The sequence below is a fragment of the Geotrypetes seraphini genome, chromosome 4 (genome assembly GCF_902459505.1).
Source record: "Geotrypetes seraphini chromosome 4, aGeoSer1.1, whole genome shotgun sequence".
Classification (NCBI taxonomy): Eukaryota; Metazoa; Chordata; class Amphibia; order Gymnophiona; family Dermophiidae; genus Geotrypetes; species Geotrypetes seraphini.
The window spans coordinates 179,843,606-179,868,363 of NC_047087.1; the positions used below are offsets into that span (position 1 = coordinate 179,843,606).

At 40.1% G+C, this 24,758-nt stretch overlaps 1 protein-coding gene across 15 annotated transcripts in view; it reads right to left on the bottom strand.

Annotated features, from left to right (window-relative positions):
• Positions 1-24,758, bottom strand: part of KATNB1 (katanin regulatory subunit B1) — a 301,411-nt gene that overhangs the window by 77,449 nt on the left and 199,204 nt on the right. For all 15 annotated transcript variants that reach the window (XM_033941729.1, XM_033941728.1, XM_033941724.1 and 12 more), the window contains 2 exons: positions 13,147-13,220; positions 3,326-3,445 (listed from right to left, as the gene is read on the bottom strand). In XM_033941729.1, the coding sequence (XP_033797620.1) occupies positions 3,326-3,445; positions 13,147-13,220 (194 nt within the window). The remainder of the gene's footprint in view (positions 1-3,325; positions 3,446-13,146; positions 13,221-24,758) is intronic.

Here is a 24,758-nt window from a genome sequence, read left to right on the forward strand (position 1 = left end):
AAACACGGACCGTGTTGGGTCCACACCACCAATCTTTGATGTATCATTTGGATCAAATTTGTATTGCCTGCTTCGCTTTTATCTGTGAAGAACATTTGTTATTAAAACGTTTTATCAAGAATACTGTTTCCACAGTTTCTTTGTTTTTGGATTTTTCTTGTTTCCTGTGGAAGCTTTTGGTGTTTTCATTGTTGTGGACACTTAGGCCAGGATTCTGTATAGGACGCTGGTCCGAGCATCCTATACAGAATCGGACCTACACCCGCCCAAAGTTAACCCGATTCTATAACCGACGTCCATGTTGCAGACGCGGTTACAGAATCGGGTTTAATATGCCCAACCCCCCTCCCCGGACCCCCCCAAAAGCCCCCCCCCGAAGATCTCCAGCAGGAGGGTGCCCAACTCCTCCTATCGGACCCCCCCAACGCCCCCCCTAAGATTGTCGGAGGGAAGGTGCTCAATCCTTCCTGCTGACAGAACCTGCCCCCCCCATTGCCAGCAGGAAGGTGCTCAGCCCTTCCTGCCGACAGAACCCGCCCCCCCGACGATTGTGGAAGGAGGGTACCCAACCCTTCCTGCCGACCCTCCCAACGGCCCCTCCTAAGATTGCTGGCAGGAGGGTGCCCAACCCCTCCTGCTGGACCCCCTCAACGAACCCACCCCACCCCAGAACCCCCCTTAGTCTTATTTTCAAGTTGGATCGGACACCTCCTCGCACGTCCGGCCAGCAGGCCCGCCTCCGTCCAAATGAGGCGGGCCCGCCCCCTCCCCTGCCCAACCCACAGGATCCTAGGGCCTGATTGGCCCAAGCGCCTAAGGTCCTTCCCTCTGTGTTCATCCCATGCTTTTTTGAAATCTGTCACCATTTTCGTCTCCACCACCTCTCTCAGGAGCGAATTCCAGGCATCCACCACCCTCTCCATAAAGAAGAATTTCCTTACATTGCTCTTGAGTCTACCACCCCTCAAATTATGTCCTCTGGTTTTACCATTTTCCTTCCTCTGGAAAAGATTTTGTTCTACATTAATATCTTTCAAGTATTTGAACGTCAATCATACCTCCCCTGTCCCTCCTTTCCTCTAAGGCACAGATGTCAAAGTCGGTCCTTGAGGGCCGCAATCCAGTCGGGTTTTCAGGATTTCCCCAATGAATATGTATTGAAAGCAATGCATGCAAATAGATCTCATGCATATTCATTGGGGAAATCCTGAAAACCCGACTGGATTGTGGCCCTCGAGGAGGGACTTTGACACCCCTGCTCTAAGGTATACATATTCAGGGCTTCCAGTCTCTCCTCATACGTCTTCTGGCGCAAACCTCCTCTCATTTTTGTCGCCTTCCTCTGGACCGCTTAAAGTCTTCTTGTGTCCTTCGCCAGATACGGTCTCCAAAACCGAACACAATACAGCAAGTGGGGCCTCACCAACGACCTGTACAGGGGCATCAACACCTTCATTCTCTTTATACAGCCCAGGATCCTTCTGGCAGCAGTCACCGCCTTGTCGCACTGTTTTTTCACCTTAAGATCTTCAGATACTATCACCCCAAGGTCCCTCTCCCCATCCGTGCATATCAGCCTCTCACCTCCCAGCATAAATGGCTCCTTCTGATTATTAATCCCCAAATGCATTACTCTGCATTTCTTTGCATTGAATTTTAGTTGCACTGAGTTTTAGATTAGATATTAGACCATTCCTCTACCTTTTGTAGATCCTTTTTCATGTTTTCCACTCTGTTACAAATCTTGGTATCATCAGCAAAAAGGCAAACCTTTCCTTCTAACCCTTCAGCGATGTCACTCACAAACATACTGAACAGGATCAGCCTCAGCACCAAACTCTGAGGGACTCCACTATTCATCTTTCCTTCCTCCAAGCGACTTCCATTAACCACCACCCTCTGGCATCTGTTCGTCAACCAGTTTCTAATCCAGTTCACCAATTTGGGTCCTAACTTCAGCCCTTCAAGTTTGTTCAAGAGCCTTCTATGAGGAATCGTGTCAAAGGCTTTGCTGAAATCTAAGTAAATTACATGTAGTATATGTCCTCGATCCAGTTCTCTGGTCACCCAATCAAAAAATTCAATCAGGTTCGTTTGGCATAGTAAAGCCATGTTGCCTCGGATCCTGTAACCCATTAGATTCTAGGAAGTTCATTATCCTTTCTTTCAGCAACACTTCTATTATTTTTCCAACAACCGAAGTGAGGCTTACCAGCCTGTAGTTTCCCGCTTCATCTCTGCGACCACTTTTGTAAATAGGGACCACATCCCCTCTTTTCCAATCCCCAGAAACCACTCCCATCTCCAGAGATTTGTTGAACAAGTCTTTAATAGGACCCGCCAGAACCTCTCTGAGCTCCCTCAGTATCCTGGGATGGATCCCATCTGGTCCCATCGCTCTGTCTACCTTCAGTTTTTCAAGTTGTTCATAAACATTTTCCTCCGTGAACGGCGCAGAATCTACTTCATTTTCTTGAGTAACTTTGCCAGACAACCTCGGTCCTTCTCCAGGATTTTCTTCCGTGAACACAGAGCAGAAGTATTTGTTCAGTACATTTGCTTTTTCCTCATCACTCTCCACATATCGGCTCCTAGGACCTTTTCCGAGCCGCCATAAATGTTAGTGCAGGCCAACTAGGTAGGTTCCCTGTAAAAGGGCTGCGCCCCCCTCCCACTCACTACAGCCCTCTGAACCCAGAAGCTGTATCTTCTCCCAGGCAGAGCTGTCCAAGGATTTCTTGGAACCTCAGTAGCACCAGGAAGTATCAAAAATCAGATAATAAACCTGAAAATAATTATTATTATGAAACAGATGCAGAGCAGGAAAAAAAAAGAGACACCTTCTCTTCTCGCTTGCAGAAAGAAAAACTGAGGAGCTGAGGCGCTGCCCAGTAACACAAGGAAGCAGAGTTGAAAAATGTAAATGCCTTCAGCAAACTTCATGGGTGAAGGGAAGGAGCCCACCTTTCAAGCCCCTTTGCACTAGAAGCATGCTTTACAGGCTAAGCATAGGCTCTCATAATCAGGGCTGTGCCCTCTACCATGAAGAAAATTAGGTTTGTGCATTTGTTACTGCATGCATGCATGATAGTTATGAAGCAAGTTAAACTAAGAATTTAACATGGTAAACTTGAGTTCTGCATATTAAGTTCCAATGCATGGTCATTTCACTTATGTTAATTAAAAAAATTAACATAAATCAAAGAACACAAAATCAGGTATCACAGGCTTACAATGTGCTATATTTCCTAAACTGTCTTAATCCTAAGTACTTTGCTGTTTTCATGCCATGTCCTTTATTGTGACTTGAAAAAAAAATACTCACAGGCAGAAAGTCAGCAGCCTTTAAGCCAATGGGTTCATTTCTAGTGGCAGGAATGACAGATGGTTCTGCCTTAACAATAGGTGTAGAGGTCAGAATTGGAGGTCTCTGCAGCTGGTCAAGCTAAAAGGATTGAACATTGTTACAGCACAGTCAAAATCTACCTGCCAAGCTATTTTTTTTCCTAGTACTTTATTGATTTATTAGGATTCTCTTACAGCCATTTTAAAGAAATTCATCCAAGGCAGTGTATAGCAAGAACAAGTCTATCATAGGCAACAGAATGACAGCAGTAAAAATATCCAAACAGTACAAAATATGACAACACAATATGCTACAATGCAATCTTAATAGACAGCATAGGGTGTAAGCAGAGGAGGAATATAAAAACATAAAAGTTAACAGGAGTTAGAAAATAAAGGAACTAGTTTAAAGGAAGTTGCATGTAAAGTCAAGAAAGGTATATGAATATAAACAGCTAGGGGCAGGAGTAGATAAGAAAAGTTCTACTATAGAATGTGCAGGCATGTGTGTGTGTCTCTCAAGTTATTGCTTCTTCCATTAAAGGCTTGAGAAAAGAGGCAAGCTTTCACCTGCGATAGTCTTACATCGAATAAAGCCTTTCAGGCAGTGTATTCCAGAGTGTGAGGGCTACTCCAGAGAAAGATCATTAGCAAGTGTCCCATCGTGCTATGTCCTTTAGAGAGGATATAGTTAGGGATATTCCTTATGAGGACCTTAACAATCTTGGAGATGCATAGAGGAAGATCTTATCAGTCTTCAAGGCACTTAAAGGAAATGGACCACAGTTATAAGTTTTGCTCTGTTTTGAACTGGTAGTCAATTAAGTTTTTGCAGAAAAGGTGTGATGTGGTTATATCACCTAAAACTTCCCTATTAGTTTTGCTGTAGCATTCTAAATCTATTGGAGTTGGTGCAAATTCTTTATACTCAGACCAATATACAGTGAATTTTAGTAAACCAATCTTGATGTCATCATGGGATGAACCATTGTGACAAGACTTGCCTTATCAATCTATAGAGGCAAAACAATAGAAGCAGCTCTTGAAGGTTGCTTGAATTTAGAGATCAATATAAGTATTGTGTCTAATTAAATCACAAATCAGGAGCCTTGGGATACAGAGAGTTCATATCTCCTGAAAGATATTTTGATGTAGGCTGGTTTGTGCTCACATGTTAAGGACTCACAGGAGCTTTGTTTTACTTGGATTCAGACAATATTTGTTTTTAACAGTAAATCAATAATTGGTAAAACAGGTGGTTAGCTCTTCATGTATGCAGATGATATGCAGCTACTCATACTCATTAAAACAGGGGTACTTACAAGCCCTGAATAAACTGAACATCCATCAGCCAAAATCAGCTCTGTTCGTGACTCAAGGTAGATACTGAACAAAAAGCACAGTTACTTACCGTAACAGGTGTTATCCAGGGACAGCAGGCAGATATTCTTGACTGATGGGTGTCGGCACCGACGGAGCCCCGGTACGGACAATTTTAGAGTGATTGCACTCTAAGAACTTGGAAAGTTCTAGTAGGCCGCACCGCGCACGCACGAGTGCCTTCCCGCCCGACGGAGGCGCGCGGTCCCCAGTTAAGATAAGCCAGCTAAGAAGCCAACCCGGGGAGGTGGGTGGGACGCAAGAATATCTGCCTGCTGTTCCTGGATAACACCTGTTACGGTAAGTAACTGTGCTTTATCCCAGGACAAGCAGGCAGCATATTCTTGACTGATGGGTGACCTCCAAGCTAACAAAAAGAGGGATGGAGGGAAGGTTGGCCATTAGGAAAACAAATTTTGCAAAACAGATTGGCCGAAGTGTCCATCCCGTCTGGAGAAGGCATCCAGACAATGAGATGTGAAAGTATGAACTGAGGACCAAGTAGCAGCCTTGCAGATTTCCTCAATAGGAGTGGAACGGAGGAAAGCTACAGATGCTGCCATAGCTCGAACTCTATGGGCCGTGACAGAACCTTCCAGTGACAGTCCGGCCTGAGCATAACAGAATGAAATGCACGCTGCAAGACAATTCGACAACGTACGTTTAGAAACAGGACATCCCAATTTATTCGGATTAAAGGACAGAAAAAGTTGAGGAGATGATCTGTGGGGCTTAGTACGCTCCAAATAGTAAGCTAAAGCCCGCATACAGTCCAAAGTATGGAGAGCCTGTTCTCCAGAATGAGAGTGAGGTTTCGGAAAGAAGACAGGCAGAACAATGGATTTGTTGAGATGGAATTCAGAGACAACCTTCGGGAGAAACTTTGGATGTGTACGTAGAACCACCTTGTTATGATGAAAGACTGTAAAAGGTGGATCCGCAACTAGTGCATGTAGCTCACTGCCTCCTGGAAGAGGTTAAAGCAATAAGGAAGACCACTTTCCAAGTAAGAAACTTGAAAGGAGCTGTAGCCAAAGGTTCAAATGGAGGCTTCATTAAGGCGGAGAGAACCACATTGAGATTCCAGACTACAGGGGGAGCTTTGAGAGGTGGCTTCACATTGAAAAGACCCCGCATGAATCTGGAAACCAAAGGATGAGCTGAAAGGAGTTTTCCATGAACTGGCTCATGAAAAGCCGCAATAGCACTGAGGTGGACTCTGATGGAAGTAGACTTGAGGCCAGAGTCAGACAAAGAAAGAAGGTAATCCAACAAGGTCTCCACTGCAAGGGACGCAGGATCATGATGATGAAAAAGACACCAGGAAGAAAATCTAGTCCACTTCTAATGGTAACATTGCAGAGTGGCTGGTTTCCTGGAGGCATCCAGAATAGAACGAACGGGCTGAGACAAAAGAGTATCATTCGAAGTCAGCCCGAGAGATACCAAGCTGTCAGGTGCAGGGAATGAAGGTTGGGATGCAGAAGGGTCTCCTGATGCTGTGTAAGCAGAGAAGGAAACTGTGGAAGTAGAATAGGTTCCCTGAAGCTGAGTTGAAGTAGAAGGGAGAACCTATGTTGCCTGGGCCACCGTGGAGCAATGAGAATCATGGTGGCTTGTTCCCTCTGTAGCTTGAACAAGGTTCGCAACATGAGAGGCAGAGGGGGAAAAGCATATAGGAACAGATTGGACCAATCCAGAAGAAACGCGTCCGCTGCCAGACGATGAGGAGAGTAGAGTCTGGAGCAGAAGTGGGGCAGCTGATGATTGTGAGGAGCTGCAAAGAGGTCTTCCTGATCGAAAATGGACTGGAGAGTCAACTGATCGAGAGTCCATTCGTGGGGTTGGAGAATTCTGCTGAGGTTGTCCGCCAAGGAATTCTGCTCTCCCTGAATGTAGACAGCCTTCAGGAACAATTGGTGATCTGTCGCCCAAGCCCAAATCTTCTGGGCTTCCTGGCACAAGAGGCGAGAGCCGGTTCCACCCTGTTTGTTGATGTAGTACATCGCAATCTGATTGTCTGTGCATAGCAAGAGGACTTGAGGAAAGAGAAGATGTTGGAAAGCCTTGAGAGTGTAAAACATCGCTCTGAGTTCCAGGAAGTTGATATGATGCTTCATTTCCTGGGCTGTCCAAAGGCCTTGAGTTTGGAACTCGTTTAAATGAGCTCCCCAGGCATAAGGGGAGGCGTCGGTGGTGATGGCAAGTTGATGAGGAGGTAGATGGAACAGAAGACCTCTGGAGAGATTGGAGGATATCAACCACCATTGTAGAGACTGACGAAGAGATGATGTCACAAATACGTGTCGTGAGCAAGGATCCGTCACTTGGGACCACTGGGTAGCAAGGGTCCATTGAGGAGTGCGCAGGTGAAGACGTGCAAAGGGGGGTGACATGAACTGTCGAGGCCATGTGACCCAAGAGTATCATCATTTGCTTGGCAGAGATGGAGCGTTGTGGAAGCACCTGCTGACATAGAGATTGAAGAGTCTGAAGACGGTTGGACGGAAGGAACGCTCTCATGAGGACGGTGTCCAGGATCGCTCCTATGAATTGAAGTCTCTGAGTGGGGATGAGATGAGATTTGGGTAGATTGATCTCGAACCCCGGAAGTTGTAGAAACAGGATGGTCTGGTAGGTGGCAAGGAGCACTGTCTGAGAGGAAGTGGCCTTGATTAACCCGTCGTCCAGGTAAGGAAAGACTTGAAGGTGGTGAGAGCGTAGAAAAGCAGCCACCACAATCAGACATTTGGTGAACACTCTTGGAGAGGAGGCAAGACCGAAGGGTAGCACCTTGTACTGGTAATGACAGTGATTGATCATGAAGCGGAGGTACTGTCTGGAGGCCAGATTGACGGGGACATGAGTGTATGCCTCTTTGAGATCGAGGGAGCGTAGCCAGTCGCCTTGAGTGAGAAGAGGGTAAAGAGTGGCCAAAGAGAGCATTCTGAATTTTTCTTTGACCAAGCATTTGTTGAGATCGCGAAGATCTAGAATGGGTCTGAGATCTCCTGTTTTTTTGGGGACCAAAAAATAACGGGAGTAGAATCCCTGCCCCTTCTGATCTAGAGGAACTTCCTCTATGGCGTTCAGAAGAAGGAGGGATTGAACCTCCTGAAGAAGGAGGGAACATTGAGGGGTGTTCAAAGCAGACTCTCTTGGCAGACTTTGGGCAGGAAGTGTCTGAAAGTTGAGAGTAGCTGTGGCGGATGATGTTGAGGACCCACTGATCCGATGTGATGATCTCCCAACGGCTGATGTAACAAGAAAGACGTCCTCCTATGGGTCGAGGAAGATGGGCAGATGGCGGAATACTGGCTATGCCCTGGAGAACCACGTCAAAAGGGTTGGGTAGACTTTTGTGGTGGAGGAGGCTTCACCTGTTGCTGCTGTGCTGGCCTAGGAGGTTGTCGTTGTTGTTGACGCTGATGTCTAGGCTGTTGAGTAGCTGGTGGTAAAGGACGAGCTACATAGCGGCGTTGGTAGGCCGATGGTTGGCGAAAAGGCCGGGCAGGTGGAGTCTTTTTCTTGTTTTTCAAGAGAGTGTCCCACCGAGTCTCATGGGCAGACAGCTTTTGGGTAGTGGAGTCCATAGACTCTCCAAAAGGCTCATCGCCTAAGCAGGGAGCGTTAGCTAGGCGATCCTGATGGTTAACGTCGAGCTCAGAGACTCTGAGCCATGCCAAACGACGCATGGCAACAGACATGGCTGTGGCTCTAGAAGTCAATTCAAATGTGTCATAGATTGACCTGACCAGGAACTTTCGCAGTTGAAGAAGAGAGGAAGAACAGTGGCGAAATGCAGATTACTTGCGGTCAGAGAGGTACTTTTCAAAAGCAGTCAGATCTTGAATGAGATGCTTTAAATAAAAGGAAAAATGAAAAGCATAATTCCCTGACCTATGGCATTCTGATATAGTCGTTTGCCAAATTTGTCCATGGCCTTTCCTTCTCTGCCAGGAGGGACCGAGGCATACACACTAGCTCCAGATGACTTTTTAAGTGTGGATTCTACTAAAAGAGACTAATGTGGGAGTTGAGGTTTGTCGAAGCCAGGAATGGGGATGACCTTGTACAAGGAGTCCAATTTACGAGGAGCTCCCGGTATGGTCAGAGGAGTCTCCAGGTTTTTGTAAAAGGTCTCCCTCAAGATATCGTGGAGAGGGAGTTTGAGAAATTCCCTTGGAGGCTGGTCAAAGTCCAGTGCATCCAGAAACGCTTTGGATTTCTTGGACTCAGCCTCCAAGGGAATAGAAAGAGATTCACACATCTCTTAAGAAAGAGGTAAAGGATGTGAAATGGTTTAGAGGAGGGATCTGCTACAGACTGATTCTCTTCACCAGAGGAACACTCACCCTCAGAAAGAAGAGGCTCTTCGGAGTCACCCCACAGATCAGGATCCCTAATTTGGGAGCTACGGTCTCGAGACTCCGGTATGGAGGGTTCCAGGTGTCGGGATTTGCGTGCCGACTTACCTGACCTCATAGACACGGTACCGGGAGACGTTAAAGGCTGCAGCGGTGCCGAAGTCTGAACAGTCTGGTGTTGAGCCCGCGGTTCCGGTGCGAGGACTGGCATGGAGACCGATGAAGCAGAGTGGACCGGCACCGACAAAGTGAACGCGGACAATAAAGGCTGCTCCACTGTCGGTACCGGTGGCTCAGACCGGACCGGGACTGGAAGGTTCGGTGCCAATAGAGCAGGAAGGAGCTGTTGTAACTGCTCTTTAAGCTGCATCTGGAGGACGGCTGCAATGCGCTCATCCAGAGAAGGCACCGGTACCGCTTTTTTCTTCTGCGGTACCTGCGGTGCTGCTCGACGCCCCGAGGATGAGGAGCCCGAGGTCGAGGGACTCACCTCAATAGAGGTGGAGCGCTTCCGCGGGCGCCTCGTGGTCGGCAGGACTGGGCTCGCTGCTATCGAGACCGGAGGACGCTCCAGCGGGGAAGGCTTCTTAGCCGGCTTACCTGGATGTTGCGACGCTGGCGCGGTGTCGACAAGGTGGGTGCCGACTGAGATGGGACCGACGCCGGTGTCGATGCCGCAGGGTCAGACATATCGGCACCGAAAAGCAACCGTTGCTGAATTTGATGGTTTTTTAATGCCCGTTTCTTTAATGTGGCACAGCGGGTGCAAGTGGAAGCCTGATGCTCGGGACCCAGGCACTGTAAGCACCAGTTGTGCGGGTCCGTGAGAGAAATAGGCCGTGCACACCGCTGGCACTTTTTAAACCCTGGCTGGGGGGGCATGAAAGTAAAAACGGCTTCTGCCAAATCGAAGGCCGAGGCCTCGATGGTGGCAGCAGGCCCCGCCGGGGCAAAACCGAAAAAAGAAAGAAAAAAGAAACATCTTTTTTTTTTTTAATAAGAAAAATAATAAAAGAAAAAAAGGAAATACAATTCCGAAGAGGTTTTCGCGAGCGGGAAGGCGATTAGGAAAAATCTTTTCAACAGCCGTTGAAAAGTGCGTCTTCTTAGCTCCGCGGAAACTAAGAAACTGGGGACCGCGCGCCTCCGTCGGGCGGGAAGGCACTCGCGCGTGCGCGGTGCGGCCTACTAGAACTTTCCAAGTTCTTAGAGTGCAATCACTCTAAAATTGTCCGTACCGGGGCTCCGTCGGTGCCGTCACCCATCAACAGGTGGTTAGCTCTTCATGTATGCAGATGATATGCAGCTACTCATACTCATTAAAACAGGGGTACTTACAAGCCCTGAATAAACTGAACATCCATCAGCCAAAATCAGCTCTGTTCGTGACTCAAGGTAGATATTGAACAAAATGACATTATTGATCCCTGTGGTACCAAGCCAAGGCCTGTCCCCCTCCCTTGAAGGCCTGCCTGTCCCCCTTGAAGGCATGTCCCCCCGAAAGCCTGTCTCCCCCTTAAAGGCTGTCCCCCCCTTAAAGGCCTGTCCCCCCTTAAAGGCCTGTCCCTCCCTTAAAGGCTTGCCTGCCTGTCGCCCTTGAAGGCATGTCCCCCCGAAAGCCTGTCTCCCCCCATCAAGGCTTGTCCCCCCCCTTGAAGGCCTGCATCCCCCTGAAGGCCTGTCCCTCCCTTAAAGGCCTGACATCAGAGGAGGGGGTGGGACCGCGGCGGAGGAAACAGCACGAAGCAGGGCAAGATCGCTGGCATCACGATCTTGCTGCAGGCTGCTTCGCTACGGTAAATGGTGCGGGGAGGCCAGGGAGGGGAGAACCGGACGTCAGGGGGGGGTGAACCGGACGCCAATGACTTCAGGCCGGAAGCACCCCCTCAGGGCTTGCACCCGGTGTGCACCGCCCCCCCCCCCCCCCTTGGTACGCCACTGCCATTCTGAATAGGGAATACCCTGCATCTCCTTTGTCTGTTGAATAGCTAATAACAAGGGTTTTAATACAATATTAAAAAGCAGAGGAGACAAGGGACATCTCTGTCTAACCTCCCTCTGAAAGTTGAAGCTTTCCGAAAAATGATTATTAATATATAATCTAGCAGTCGGGGAGCTATACAAGGATTGAATCATTTGTATAAAACCTGTCCCTATACCAAACCACTCCATAGCTTGATACATGAAGGTCCATTCCACCCGATCAAATGCCTTCTCTGCATCCAAGGAAACAGAAAAGGCTGGATCATTCATGGCTTTTGTTAAATATAACATTTGAAAAGCCAGTCTGGTATTAGAGGTATGTCTCTAAGCAACAAACCCAGTTTGGTGCATACCAATAATATAAGGGAGCCTTGGCTAAGCGTAAAGCCAAAAGTTTAGCCAAAAGTTTACCATCTACATTAATTAAAGAAATAGGCCTGTAATTTGAGACCAATGTTGGATCTTTATTTGGCTTTGGCAAAACTATAGTTAAAGACTCTGCCATAGTGCCTAGAATACAACCTTTATGTAGTTGAGCCTGATACAGTTTTAACAAATATGGTAATAGGGTATTTTGAAATGATTTAAAAATTCTACTGTGAAACCATCACCACCAGGAATGGATCCAACTCTAAGGGATTTCAACGCTGTTTGCAATTCTTTTAATGATATAGGCTCTTCAAGACTTTCTTTTATATGTTCAGGAATTTTAGGTCCTTCTAATAATTTAAAAAATTCTAAACCATCTTTTTCTTTATCTAAATAAGGCTCAGAAGAATAAAGAGCTTTATAACATTTTATAAGTTGAGTGCAAGTATCACCTTTCTCATCTTTAATGGCAATTATTTTTGACTTTCTTTTTTTTTTGCTTTAAGATAATTTGACAATAATCTTCCCACCTTATTTGAATTTCCATAATTCAAAGCTTGCTGAGAAAATAAATCATTCCTTACCAATTTGGAAGAAATCTCATTATATTTACATTTAGCTTTTAAAAGATCCTGGAATACAGAATATTCCCATTTATCAATCAATTTTGATTCCAAAAATTTAATTTCTTGCTCCAGATTGGAAAATTGTTGTTTGACTTGTTTCCTAATATATGCCAAAAAAGAAATAATTTGTCCTCTCATGGTTGCCTTAAAAGCATATACTCCCAGGAAAAGGGTCAGTTAAACTCCAATTATTTTACCTCTAAATCAGAACCCCATATGGACACAAACCTCCCCTCTACAACACTAACAGGCTTTAATCACACACACAGAAGCTAATCACACCTTTCTTTCTTTTCTTTTTCCCTGTTGCCACCTGTTGTGTGATTAGCATGTGTGTGTGTAATTAAAGCCTGTTAGTGTTGCAGAGGGGAGGTTTGTGTTCATATGGGGTTTTGCCTTAAAAGCATCCCATAAAGTTTCAATAGAGATTCTTTCAGTGGCATTAATTTGGAAATATTCATTCATTTTTATGTGAAAATTTTCACAAAATTTTGGATCAGCAAGCAATGTATTATCAAACCTCCATACAGGTCTAACATTGTTTTGATCTCCTATTTTAAGTTCAACCCATGTCCCTCCATGATCAGATAAAATAATTGGGTCTATGGAGGCTTGTGTTATCTGTTGTACTAATTGGTTTGAAACAAAAATGTAATCTATTCTTGAAAATGATTTGTGAACATGGGAGCAAAAAGAAAATTCCCGTCAAAATGAAGTATTCACCATATATCTTTCAAGTCACAAGAATTTACAAAATTATCCAAACCTAATGATTTCATAATTTTGCTAGGTTTTTATCCAACAAAGGATCCATAACAGCATTAAATACCAACAAATAATAAATATATGTTTGGGAGGGTCTGAATGCAAGTAAATGTAAAATGCATTCAATTCAGAAAAAAATAAAGTTTATATAGTAGTAATTAAAGAACACACACATACACACACTTACCAAATTAGAATTTAAACAAAAGAGACAGAACAAAAGAGGAGGAAATCTAATTCTCTAAGCAAGATCAAAATCAGGTTATTTGCCATAGAGCTTTATACAAAGAACATAAACTGACTATACATACATTTCCACGGTTTGGCAGCGGGGTTGCAATATCTGTGGATGGGTTGGGCTTCACTGGTTCCTTCACTACAGGCTCTAGAAGAAGTGATATTAAGTTCCATAAAAAGATGAAAAATATCAAGATTTCAAACTGCTTGGTTCATCCTGTACCCATCTACTGTTTTGCTAGTACTAATTGATTTTTGGCCTCCTCCTTCTCTCACACACTATCTGCATTTGTCCCGATCATGCTTGAATTATATCCCAGTTTGGTACTTATCGTCTTGGCTGGAAGTAAAATTTAAAAAACCCTAAAAAAACATTCCTTTTTAGCTACTTTCTGGTATAATGTGACAGGGACACCGTGCTGTGCTCCCCTGACATTGATCTGCAGCCTTGTAGTCCTATCCCTGTGTCTATTCCCAAGCTTAGAACAGTGCAGCCTAGAAACGTTAAACAGACTTGTGCTGCACCTTTTAAGCCTGTCTCTTTAAGAGGAGACAGAAAATTACCTTGGCTTCAAGCCAGAAGGCCTCTGGTGTGCTCATTGAGAGTAATTAGGGGAGAGGGGCCTGAAACCTGTGAGCCCTTATCTCCAGCAAAGCTAAGCCAGAGAGGAAAGCTGGGGAGGAGCGGGTCAGAGAAGTCCAGGAGGAGGAGACATGGGAGCTGCTGAACACTGGTAACAGTTGTGATGGAGATTTTCCTGCTGGGGAGTTACCTATGCTGGAGGCAAGCCAGATGGACTGGGAAAAGGCTCCTGTAACACAGCTATCACCCAAGGCCATGGACTTCAGCACAGCTTGTAAAGCAGGTCAGAGTTTTAAAGCTAAAATGGGTAAAGGTTGCTGACTGTGGTTTTCCTCTGTGCTGAAATCTGAGCCCTTGGCTCATGAGTGTTGCCATTTGAAACGGGCTCAGCTGAACTGTGTAAAGCAAAGCCAGAAGCTTCATGCGTTTGGGGACATTATGAAAAGCTTGCCTTTTTTTTGAATGGTTTTTTTTTTCTCTAAAGTTTGGGACTGTGTTTAAGAGAGAGAGAGGCCCAAAAAGGTTAAGGAAGCTATGTTGCCATTTTTTACTTTGCCAGAGGAAGAACAGAGAAGTGGCTGTAGTGTGCAAAATTCACCCTGCAGAATTATTGGGTGGGTGAGGATTTTTTTTTTTTAAAGAATTGGGATTCAGCCTACTCAGTCCAGGCAAGTGGCATCTAGGCCCGATGCTGCTTGGAATAGCAAGGGCCTAGCATTCTGAGTTAAGCCAGCATTAAAGTTTAGTTTCTTTTTCCCTGCTAGGGAGAGCAGGAAAAGGATGTTTGCCTTTTGCGGTTTTCTTTTTTTTGTGCCACAGGCACAGGGGAGGGGAGAGGCAGAGAAGCCAAAGCTCTCCTGCTCCCAGGAAGAAAAGGACTATTTTGATTCATTGGTTCTGCTTTATTGTTTTGGAATGAGCTGCAATATTCTGTTGAGAATTTTGTTTTGAGCTCTGCTATTGCTACCCTCGTGGAGGGGAAATGAATTGTAATTCTGACTAGTGAATTGTATTTCTGACCAGTTAAAAATAAGTGGCTTTAAGTCAAACCTGAAAATAAAAGCTGAAACCTTTATTTTTCACCTTTAAAGACTGTGTGGTATTTGTGAAACCTATCCAAGTAAATCCAGGTCCAGCATAGGAGGTACGAATCTTAGGTTACATAATTAAAGTCACATACCAAACTACTTGGCCAGACAGGGCTCCAGCAGGCTCAAGGAGAGTTAGCCAGGTGTCCCTGACACAATAATCACCGATAACCTCCCCCCTTTTCTTTTACAGTGTACATCTTCAGCTCTTTTATTTTCTCTGTATTGGTTATACAGTAGTACAAGCTGCACACTGTTCTGGTGGCCTGAGTTACCTAGAGTACATCTTGTCATTCTTTTTTGACGAGTTCACCAGTACTGATAACAGAAATCTACAGAAAGATATTACTCCCCTTTTATACTAATCTACATACTAAAGAACTCTTAATGCACGTTAATGCTGTGTTAACCTGGTATTACACAAAAAAGAGCTAAACTAAAAATAACAGTTTTGTGTTACCCCACATTCACTTTAAATCCAGCCACTCCTTCAAACCGTCAGCCAACATGTCATTAATGGATAAATGTCATGTTTAACAGGTATTATCCGGGGACAGCAGGCAGATATTTTCACATGTGGGGCGACATCATCCATGGAGTCCGGTACAGACCGTGGTAAAAGTGTACTGCCACTAAGTTTTTAGAAACTGCGCGACTGATCATACCACACAAGCGCAAGTGCCTTCCTGCCCGATGCCTCAGTTCCGTAAGCAAGCTAAGAAGCTAACCAGAGGAGGTGGGAGGGATGGATTTGAGGATATCTACCTGCTGTCCCCAGATACACCTGTTATAGTAAGTAACTGTGCTTTATCCTAGGACAAGAAGGCAGCATATTCTCACATGTGGGACTCACTAGCTTAGTATAACGAGATGGAGGGAGAGTTGGCCATTAAGATGAAAATAAATTCTGTAATACTGCTTGGCAGAAATGACCATCTCGCTTGGAATAGGATTCTAGACAGTAGTGAGATGTGAATGTGTGAACTGATGGACCAAGTAGCTGCTTTGGGAGCACCTTTTTAGCCATAAGATAGTGTCGGCAAAATGGGCAGCAGTTTTTCTTGAATGGCAAGTATTATCCAAATTTGCTGTTAAATATATTCAATGGTGCTAAAGGAAAATACATTTAAGATTGGCGCTAGTTGTTTTAGAGCACGTCATTCACATTGACGTCATCTAAATATGATTGGTTGAAAAAACTTTAGCGTTCAATTCAAATACGAGCGCCATCTTAGTTACGAGTTTGTGTCGGTAAAATCAGCAGTAGCTTTCTTGAATGGCAAGTATTATTAAATTCTTATGTTAAATATATTGAGTGCTATTGGGGTAAAACGTTAACCAGAGGCTTCTTGTTTAAACTGTTTATAAATTACTGGTTAAAACAGAACAGTAGTTAGTTTGAGTCATGTCATTTTTTTGACGTTATTAAGACACCGATGGCTGGTAAGAATCTTTTTTTTAAAAAATTCTTTATTCATTTTTAATCTTTCATCAAGTGTACAATAAAAATAATACATATATTTACAAACATCACTTGATAAATCTATCAAGATAATAACAATTGTATATATATCTAAGCCCTGTTTCCTCCTTCTTTTCTACATTATTTTTAATTAAATCAATCTTTTTCATATTTTCTTTTTACTTATTTCTTCATTTATACAATCCCTCCCCTTTCCCCTCCTTTCATTAGTTATGTTAAGAAAATGGTGTTTATTCATTACAAAACAATGTCAATGGCTCCCATATTTTATTAAATCTTTTATAATTTCCATTTTGTATTGCTATTGAACGTTCCATTTTGTATAGATGACAAAGTGAATTCCACCAGAAATTAAAGTTAAGTCTGCTGTGATCTTTCCAATTGTTAGTAATATGTTGCATGGCAACTCCTGTCATAATCAATAAAAGTTTGTTATTACTTGCCGATATCTGACTCTTTTTTCTCATAGACATGCCAAATATCACAGTATCATAAGTTAACGCTACAGGATTTTCTAATAAAGAATTTATTTGATCCCAGATCGAATTCCAAAAGGCTAATATATAGGGACAAAAAAATAGAAGATGATCCAAAGTCCCTACATCAAGCTTACAAGGCCAGCATCTATTAGACAATGAACTATTTAATTTTTGTAATCTAACAGGGGTCCAAAATGCTCTATGTAAAAGAAAAAACCAAGTTTGTCTCATAGATGCTGACAATGTACATCTTATTCTCCAAGACCAAATTTGTGGCCATTGAGATGCTGAAATTTGATGCTTGATCTCAATGCTCCAAATATCCCTAAGACCATTTTTAGGTTTTTTGTTAACCAATTCACTAATAACTTTATACCACTGTGCGGCCTGGTGACCCAGAAAATCTGCCTGGAAGCATAAAAATTCCATGCTATAATAAGAATTAAGATTTTTCCATTCAGGGAACCCTGCCTGAATGGCCTGCTTCAATTGCAACCATTTATAAAATTGTGATTTATTCAGTCCAAATTTATTTTGCAATTGTGTAAATTCAAGCATATTTCCATTTGAAATAACATCATTTAAAGTGCGTATTCCTGCATTTAACCAATGCTTCCAGACAATCTTAGAACCGCCAATTTGGATCCTGGAGTTTAGCCAAATAGATTGATTTGTTGATTTATTAATAGGAATTTCAGTTAAATTACTTACATACCTCAGAGTTTTCCATGTATCTAATAAAATTTTATTTTCTTTATACAATCTGGGCATCTTGATACTAAGAATGTGAGAAAGATGTAAAGGAGACAGGAGTCGCCATTCCAAATATAACCAATCTGGAGTGTATTCAATGAGATCTGGGAGGACCCAATACATACCTTGACGTAAAATATAGGCCTGATGATACCTATAAAAGTTTGGGAAATTTACCCCACCCTCCTTAATTGATTTCTGTAAAGATACTAAAGCAATTCTAGGTGTTTTACCAAGCCAAAGAAATTTAGTAATTATTGAATTCAATTTTTTATAAAAAGAGTTTTGAAAAAATACTGGAATCATACACATTTGATAGCAAACCACAGGCAATATCATCATTTTTACGGTTTGAACTCTCCCCCACCAAGATATATGTAACGGGTTCCATTGTTTACATAATTCCGAGACCTTTTTTAATAAAATTTTTTCATTTTCTTTTACTGTGTCTTCTATTGAATTTTTAATCCAAATTCCTAAATATTTTAATCCATCCTCCTTCCAAACAAAAGGATATGAATCAAACATAGATTTTATGCAATGTACATTAAGCGAAAGTATTTCAGATTTATTCCAATTGATTTTATATCCTGAAATCATTCCAAACTTTTCAATCAATTCTAGCAAACACGGTATAGTTGAACCTGGATTGCGCAAATATAATAAAATATCAACCGCATAAGCAGATAATTTGTATTCCCATTCTTTCAGGGGAATACCCTGTATCCCCTTTGTCTGGTTAATAGCTATCAATAAGGGTTCTAACACAATATCAAACAGCAAAGGAGATAATGGACATCCTTGTCTAACTCCTCTATGTAGTTTAAAACTTTCAGATAAATTATTATTAATGTATAATCTTGCCATAGGAGAGCTATACAAAGTTTTAATCATTTGAACAAAAACAGGACCTACACCAAACCAATCCAAAGCCTGATACATGAATGACCATTCTACCCTATCAAAAGCTTTTTCTGCATCTAAAGATAGAGTAAAAGCTGGTTCATTCATTATTTTAGTTAAATTTAAAGTATGAAACACCAGTCTTGTATTGTTAGAAGAATGTTTGTTAGCAATGAAACCCGTTTGATGTACATCAATTATGTAAGGAAGAGCCTTTGCCAATCTTAATGCCAGTGCTTTAGCCAATAATTTTCCATCTACATTAATTAATGATATTGGCCTGTAATTCGAAACCAAAGTGGGATCTTTATTTGGCTTTGGCAAAACAATCACCACAGATTCTGCCATAGTACTTTTAATACAACCTTATTAAGTTGAAACTGATATAAATTTAGTAAATAAGGTAATAATGAATTTTGAAATGTTTTATAGAATTCCACAGTAAAACCATCCCCACCTGGAGCGGATCCAACTCTAAGAGACTTCAATGCTGTTTCTAATTCTTTTAATGATATAGGTTCTCCTAAACTTCTTTTTATATGATCAGGAAGTTTTGGACCCTCAAGAAGATTTAAAAATTCCATACCTTTTTGAACTTTATCATCAGAAGGCTCGGAAGAATACAACTCTTTGTAAAAAAACAAAAATTGATTTAAAATATTACTAATTTGATTATGTTTATTTCCTTTCTCGTCTTTTATTGCAATTATTTTTATTCTTCTCTTCTTTGCTTTAAGATAATTTGCAAGTAAACTTCCTGCCTTATTGGATTTTCCATAATACAAGGTTTGCGAAGAAAACAAATCTTTCCTTGCCATTTTTGAAGAAATTTCATTATATTTACCCTTAGCCTTTAATAAAGCTTGCAAATTTTCGTGATTCCATTTATCAATTAATTTAGACTCCAGCATTTTAATTTCTTTTTCCAAATTTGAAAATTGTTTAATAAGTTGTTTTTTAATAAATGCAGAATAAGAAATAATATGACCTCTTATAGTAGCTTTAAATGCATGCCATAAAATTTCCGCATTAATATCTGCTGAAGTGTTTATTTGGAAAAAATCCAAAATTTTTAATTTAATTTCTTCAAGAAAAGTTGAATCTGAAACCAATGCATTATCAAATCTCCATAATGATCTATTATATTCACTATTATCTATTGTAAGTGCAATCCACACTCCTCCATGATCAGACAAAATAATTGGATCAATGGAAGCTTGTGTCACTTGTTGCACCATGGAATTTGATATCAATATGTAATCAATTCTTGAAAAAGATTTATGAACTGGTGAGCAAAAAGAGAATTCCTGATCATTAAAATGAAGAATACGCCATATATCTTTCAAATTACATGTATTTACCAAATTATCTAGCCCTTATGATTTTATATTTTTGCTTGGCTTTTTATCCAAAAAAGGATCCATAACAGCATTAAAATCTCCAGCTACTATTAAATTAGAAGCAGCCAGTGGGAGTATTAAATTTTGTAAATTTGTTAAAAAAAAAAAAAAATCATTTTGATTTGAATTCGGGGCATAGATATTTAGTAAAGTCAAAGTATTATTTCCCATTCTCATTTCCGCTTGTATCCATCTTCCTAAAAGATCAAAATCTATCATTTTAAATGAAGCTAAACACTTTTTGTTCACTAATATAGCCACTCCCGCCTTTTTCCCCACTGCAGGGGCAAAAAAGCAGTGTTTTACCCAATTATCTTCTAGCTTCCTGGATTCAACCACTGACAAATGCGTCTCTTGAATATAATACACATCAGCCTGTTGCCTTTTTAAAAATGCTAACATTTTTTTTTTTCCTCTTTATTGGGTGATTAAGGCCATTAACATTGAGCGAAAAAATTTTAATCTCCATCAATCTAATTAATTTTTACAAAAGCTCTTTCATTTCTTATATCTGAACAAAAATCTGAAGTTATTTGAAATGAATAAACACCATTTTCATTTATATCCCAGTCCAATAGCCCTACCCCAATTATCAATTCCCCTTAACCCCCCTCCATTCCTCCCTCTCCCACCCTTAAAATTGACTGATAAAACCTGGAACTGCACATACAAGACCAAGTAAAGCTAAAATAAAAGCTCTATACAGACCTCAATTATAAAACAATATTGTATGTAATAATCATATGTATTACAATATTAAACATCAAAATAAGAAACTAAAGATCTTCCATTCACATTATAAATGACAAAAGAGAATGTGAAACTCTATATATTTGCTAAAAGTATCAGACTTAGGGGCGTGGCTTGGGAGTGCACGAGGATGGTCGGGTAGGGCAGAGGCTCTGTACATACAGACATTAATGACATAAAATACTGAAATAAAATTTTCATTTTAACTGAAGAAACGAAGGAAAATACAACGTGATGGCTTCAGGAAAACAAAACAAGTCTGAAATGGGGATTTCTAATACCGGCAGTGTTAAGAGATCTAAGCCAGAGCCGGCAACACCCTCAAAGTGTCCGTTGTCAAGAGAGAAAAGTGACATTGATTTCTGGAAAGAAATACAAGAGATAAAAGAAATTCTTCTAAAAAACGCCAAAAAGCTGGATGAAATACAGGAAGAAGTAATGACTTTAAATAAAAGAACAGAAGTGCTGGAGATTAAAACAACAAAAATGGAAATGAGAATGGACAGTTTTGAAGCAGAAAAAAGGCAATATAAACTGGACAGAGAAAAAATCTTTACACTCACCAGGGAAGTCGAGGATTGCCAGAATCGCATGAGACGGAGTAATTTGAGACTTTTGGGCGTACCGGAAGGGGTGGAGAAAAATAATCCGGTTTCATTTGTGGAAAATTTTTTGATGAAAGTCCTGCCCCTCAAATCCAATTACCCGATAGAAGTTGAACGTGCACATCGCATACCAATGAAAAGACTGGATACTTTAAAAGGTCCTCGCCCCATAATTTTCAAGTTGCTAAGACACCAGCAAGTTTTAGAGGTGTTAAGAATGGCTAAAGAACATGCAAATTTAAAATGTCAGGATGCCAAAGTTCACATCGTTCCTGATTTCGCTAAAACAACGGCAGATAAAAGGAAAAAATTTCTAGACATGAGGCCGAAGTTAAGAGACATCGGAGCTAGATTTGGCCTGATATACCCTGCGATTATGAAAATAACTATTGACAACAAAACTATGAGCTTTGATGAACCTGTGAAGTTGGAAATGTTTTTAAATCAAAGGGAGCAGCCGATGTCAATTTAATTTGACTTATTTACTTCCTGGAGTTGGAGTTGATTCTTCTTGGTTTTTATTTGATTTTATTTGTTATTCATCTTTAATATATTTGAGAATCTGCTAACTGACAGTTTGGCTCTGTTTATTTTGAATGGAAACTGTGAAATGGAATGCTGATGAAAAAGGCAGTTTGTTTCTCTGTGAGCATTTAATATCTCTTTCTCAAAGGATGACTTTAAAGTTGAAATGAATTGTTCCTTTGCTGTTACATATCTTAATAAGATATTAGAATATCTGATATATGTTATTACAATATATTCATGAAGATAAGATATTAATATACAGAGCTTATAGTGGCAGATTTAGATCATAGGTTATGATGAGTTAATGGAGGTTTTGATAAAAATTCAGTACAAAAGATTTCAGTTAGCAAAGATTTTCAAGGGACTCTAGTTTAAGGTTTAGTAGGCTTCTTTGAGAATATTTAAGGGGAATATATGTATTTAAAAATAAATAATAACAATAATTTAAAAAAAAAAAAAGGAAAATATATTATTAATGCTTAATTTTCATTTATAGGTTTCTTACAAGTCTGATACTTTTAGCAGACAGAGTTTTACATTCTTTTTTATCATTTATAATGTGAGTGGAAGATCTTTATTTAGTTTCTTATTTTGATTTTTTAATATTTTGAGAATATTACATAAATTATTTATAAAAATACATATGATTATTACATACAATATTGTTTTATAATTGAAGTCTGTATAGAGCTTTTAGTTTAGCTTTACTTGGTCTTGTATGTGCAGTTCCAGGTTTTATCAGCCAATATTAAGGGTGGGAGAGGGAGGGATGGGAGGGGGGTTAAAGGGATTTGATAATTGGGGTAGAGATGTTGGATTGGGAGATATAAATGAAGGTGGTGTTTATTCATTTCAAATGATTTCAGTTTTTTGTTCAGATATAATAATTGGAAGAACTTTTGTAAAAATTATTTGGATTGATGGAGATTAAAATTTTTTCACTCAATGTTAATGGCCTTAATCACCCAGTAAAGAGAAAAAAAATGTTAGCATTTTTAAAAAGGCAACAGGCTGATGTGTATTATATTCAAGAGACACATTTATCAGTGGTTGAATCCAAAAAGCTAGAAGATAATTGGGTGAAACACTGTTTTTTCGCTCCCGCAATAGGGAAAAAGGCAGGAGTGGCTATATTAGTGAACACAAAATGTTTAGCCTCATTTAAAATGATAGATTTTGATCCTTTAGGGAGATGGATACGAGCAGAAATGAGAATGGGAAATAATACTTTGACTTTATTAAATATCTATGCTCCGAACTCGAATCAAAATGATTTTTTTATTAATATACAAAAATTAATACTCCCACTGGCTGCTTCTAATTTAATAGTAGCTGGAGATTTTAATGCTGTTATGGATCCTTTTTTGGATAAAAAAACAAGCAAAAATATAAAATCATTAGGGTTAGATAATTTGGTGAATACTTGTAATTTGAAAGATATATGGCGTATTCTTCATTTTAATGATCAGGATTTCTCTTTTTGATCACCAGTTCATAAATCATTTTCAAGAATTGATTACATATTGGTATCAAATTCCATAGTGCAACAAGTGACACAAGCTTCCATTGATCCAATTATTTTGTCTGATCATGGAAGAGTGTGGATTACACTTACACTAGATAATAATGAATACAATAGATCATTATGGAGGTTTGATAATACATTGGTTTCAGATTCAACTTTTCTTGAAGAAATTAAGTTAAAAATTTTGGAATTTTTCCAAATAAATACCTCAGCAGATATTAATGCGGAAATCTTATGGGATGCATTTAAAGCTACTATAAGAGGTAATATTATTTCTTATTCTGCGTATATTAAAAAACAACTTATTAAACAATTTTCAGATTTGGAAAAAGAAATTAAATTGCTGGAATCCAAGTTAATAGATGATTGGAATCACGAAAATTTGCAAACTTTATTAAAGGCTAAAGGCAAATATAATGAAATTTCTTCAAAAATGGCAAGAAAAGATTTGTTTTCTCTGCAAACCTTGTATTATGGAAAATCTAATAAGGCAGGAAGTTTACTTGAAAATTATCTTAAAGCAAAAAAGAGAAGAATAAAAATAAGTGCAATAAAAGATGAGAAAGGAAATATGCATAATCAAACTAATAACATTTTAAATCAATTTTTGGCTTTTTACAAAGAGTTGTATTCTTCCGAGTCTTCTATTGATAAAGTTCAAAAAGGTATGGAATTTTTAAATCTTCTTGAGGGTCCAAAGCTTCCTGATCATATAAAAAGAAGTTTAGAAGAACCTATATCATTAAAAGAATTAGAAACAGCATTGAAGTCTTTTAGAGTTGGATCCGCTCCAGGTGGGGATGGTTTTACTGTGGAATTCTATAAAACACTTCAAAATTCTTTATTACCCTATTTACTAAATTTATATCAGTTTCAACTTAATAAAGGTTGTATTAAAAGTACTATGGCAGAATCTATGGTGATTGTTTTGCCAAAGCCAAATAAAGATCCCACTATGGTTTCAAATTACAGGCCAATATCATTAATTAATGTTGATGGAAAATTAATGGCTAAAACACTGGCATTAAGATTGGCAAAGGCTCTTCCTTACATAATTGATGTACATCAAACAGGTTTCATTGCTAACAAACATTCTTCTAACAATACAAGATTGACATTTCATACATTAAATTTAACTAAAATGATGAATGAACCAGCTTTTGCTCTTTCATTAGATGCAGAAAAAGCTTTTGATAGGGTAGAATGGTCATTCATGTATCAGACTTTGGATTGGTTTGGTGTGGGTCCTGGTTTTGTTCAAATGATTAAAACTTTGTATAGCTCCCCTATGGCAAGATTATACATTAATAATAATTTATCTGAGAGTTTTAAATTACATAGAGGAGTTAGACAAGGATGTCCATTATCTCCTTTGCTGTTTGATATTGTTTTAGAACCCTTATTGATAGCTATTAATCAGACAAAGGGGATACAGGGTATTCCCCTGAAAGAATGGGAATACAAATTATCTGCTTATGCGGATGATATTTTATTATATTTGCGCAATCCAGGTTCAACTATACCATGTTTGTTAGAATTGATTGAAAGATTTGGAATGTTTTCAGGATATAAAATCAATTGGAATAAAT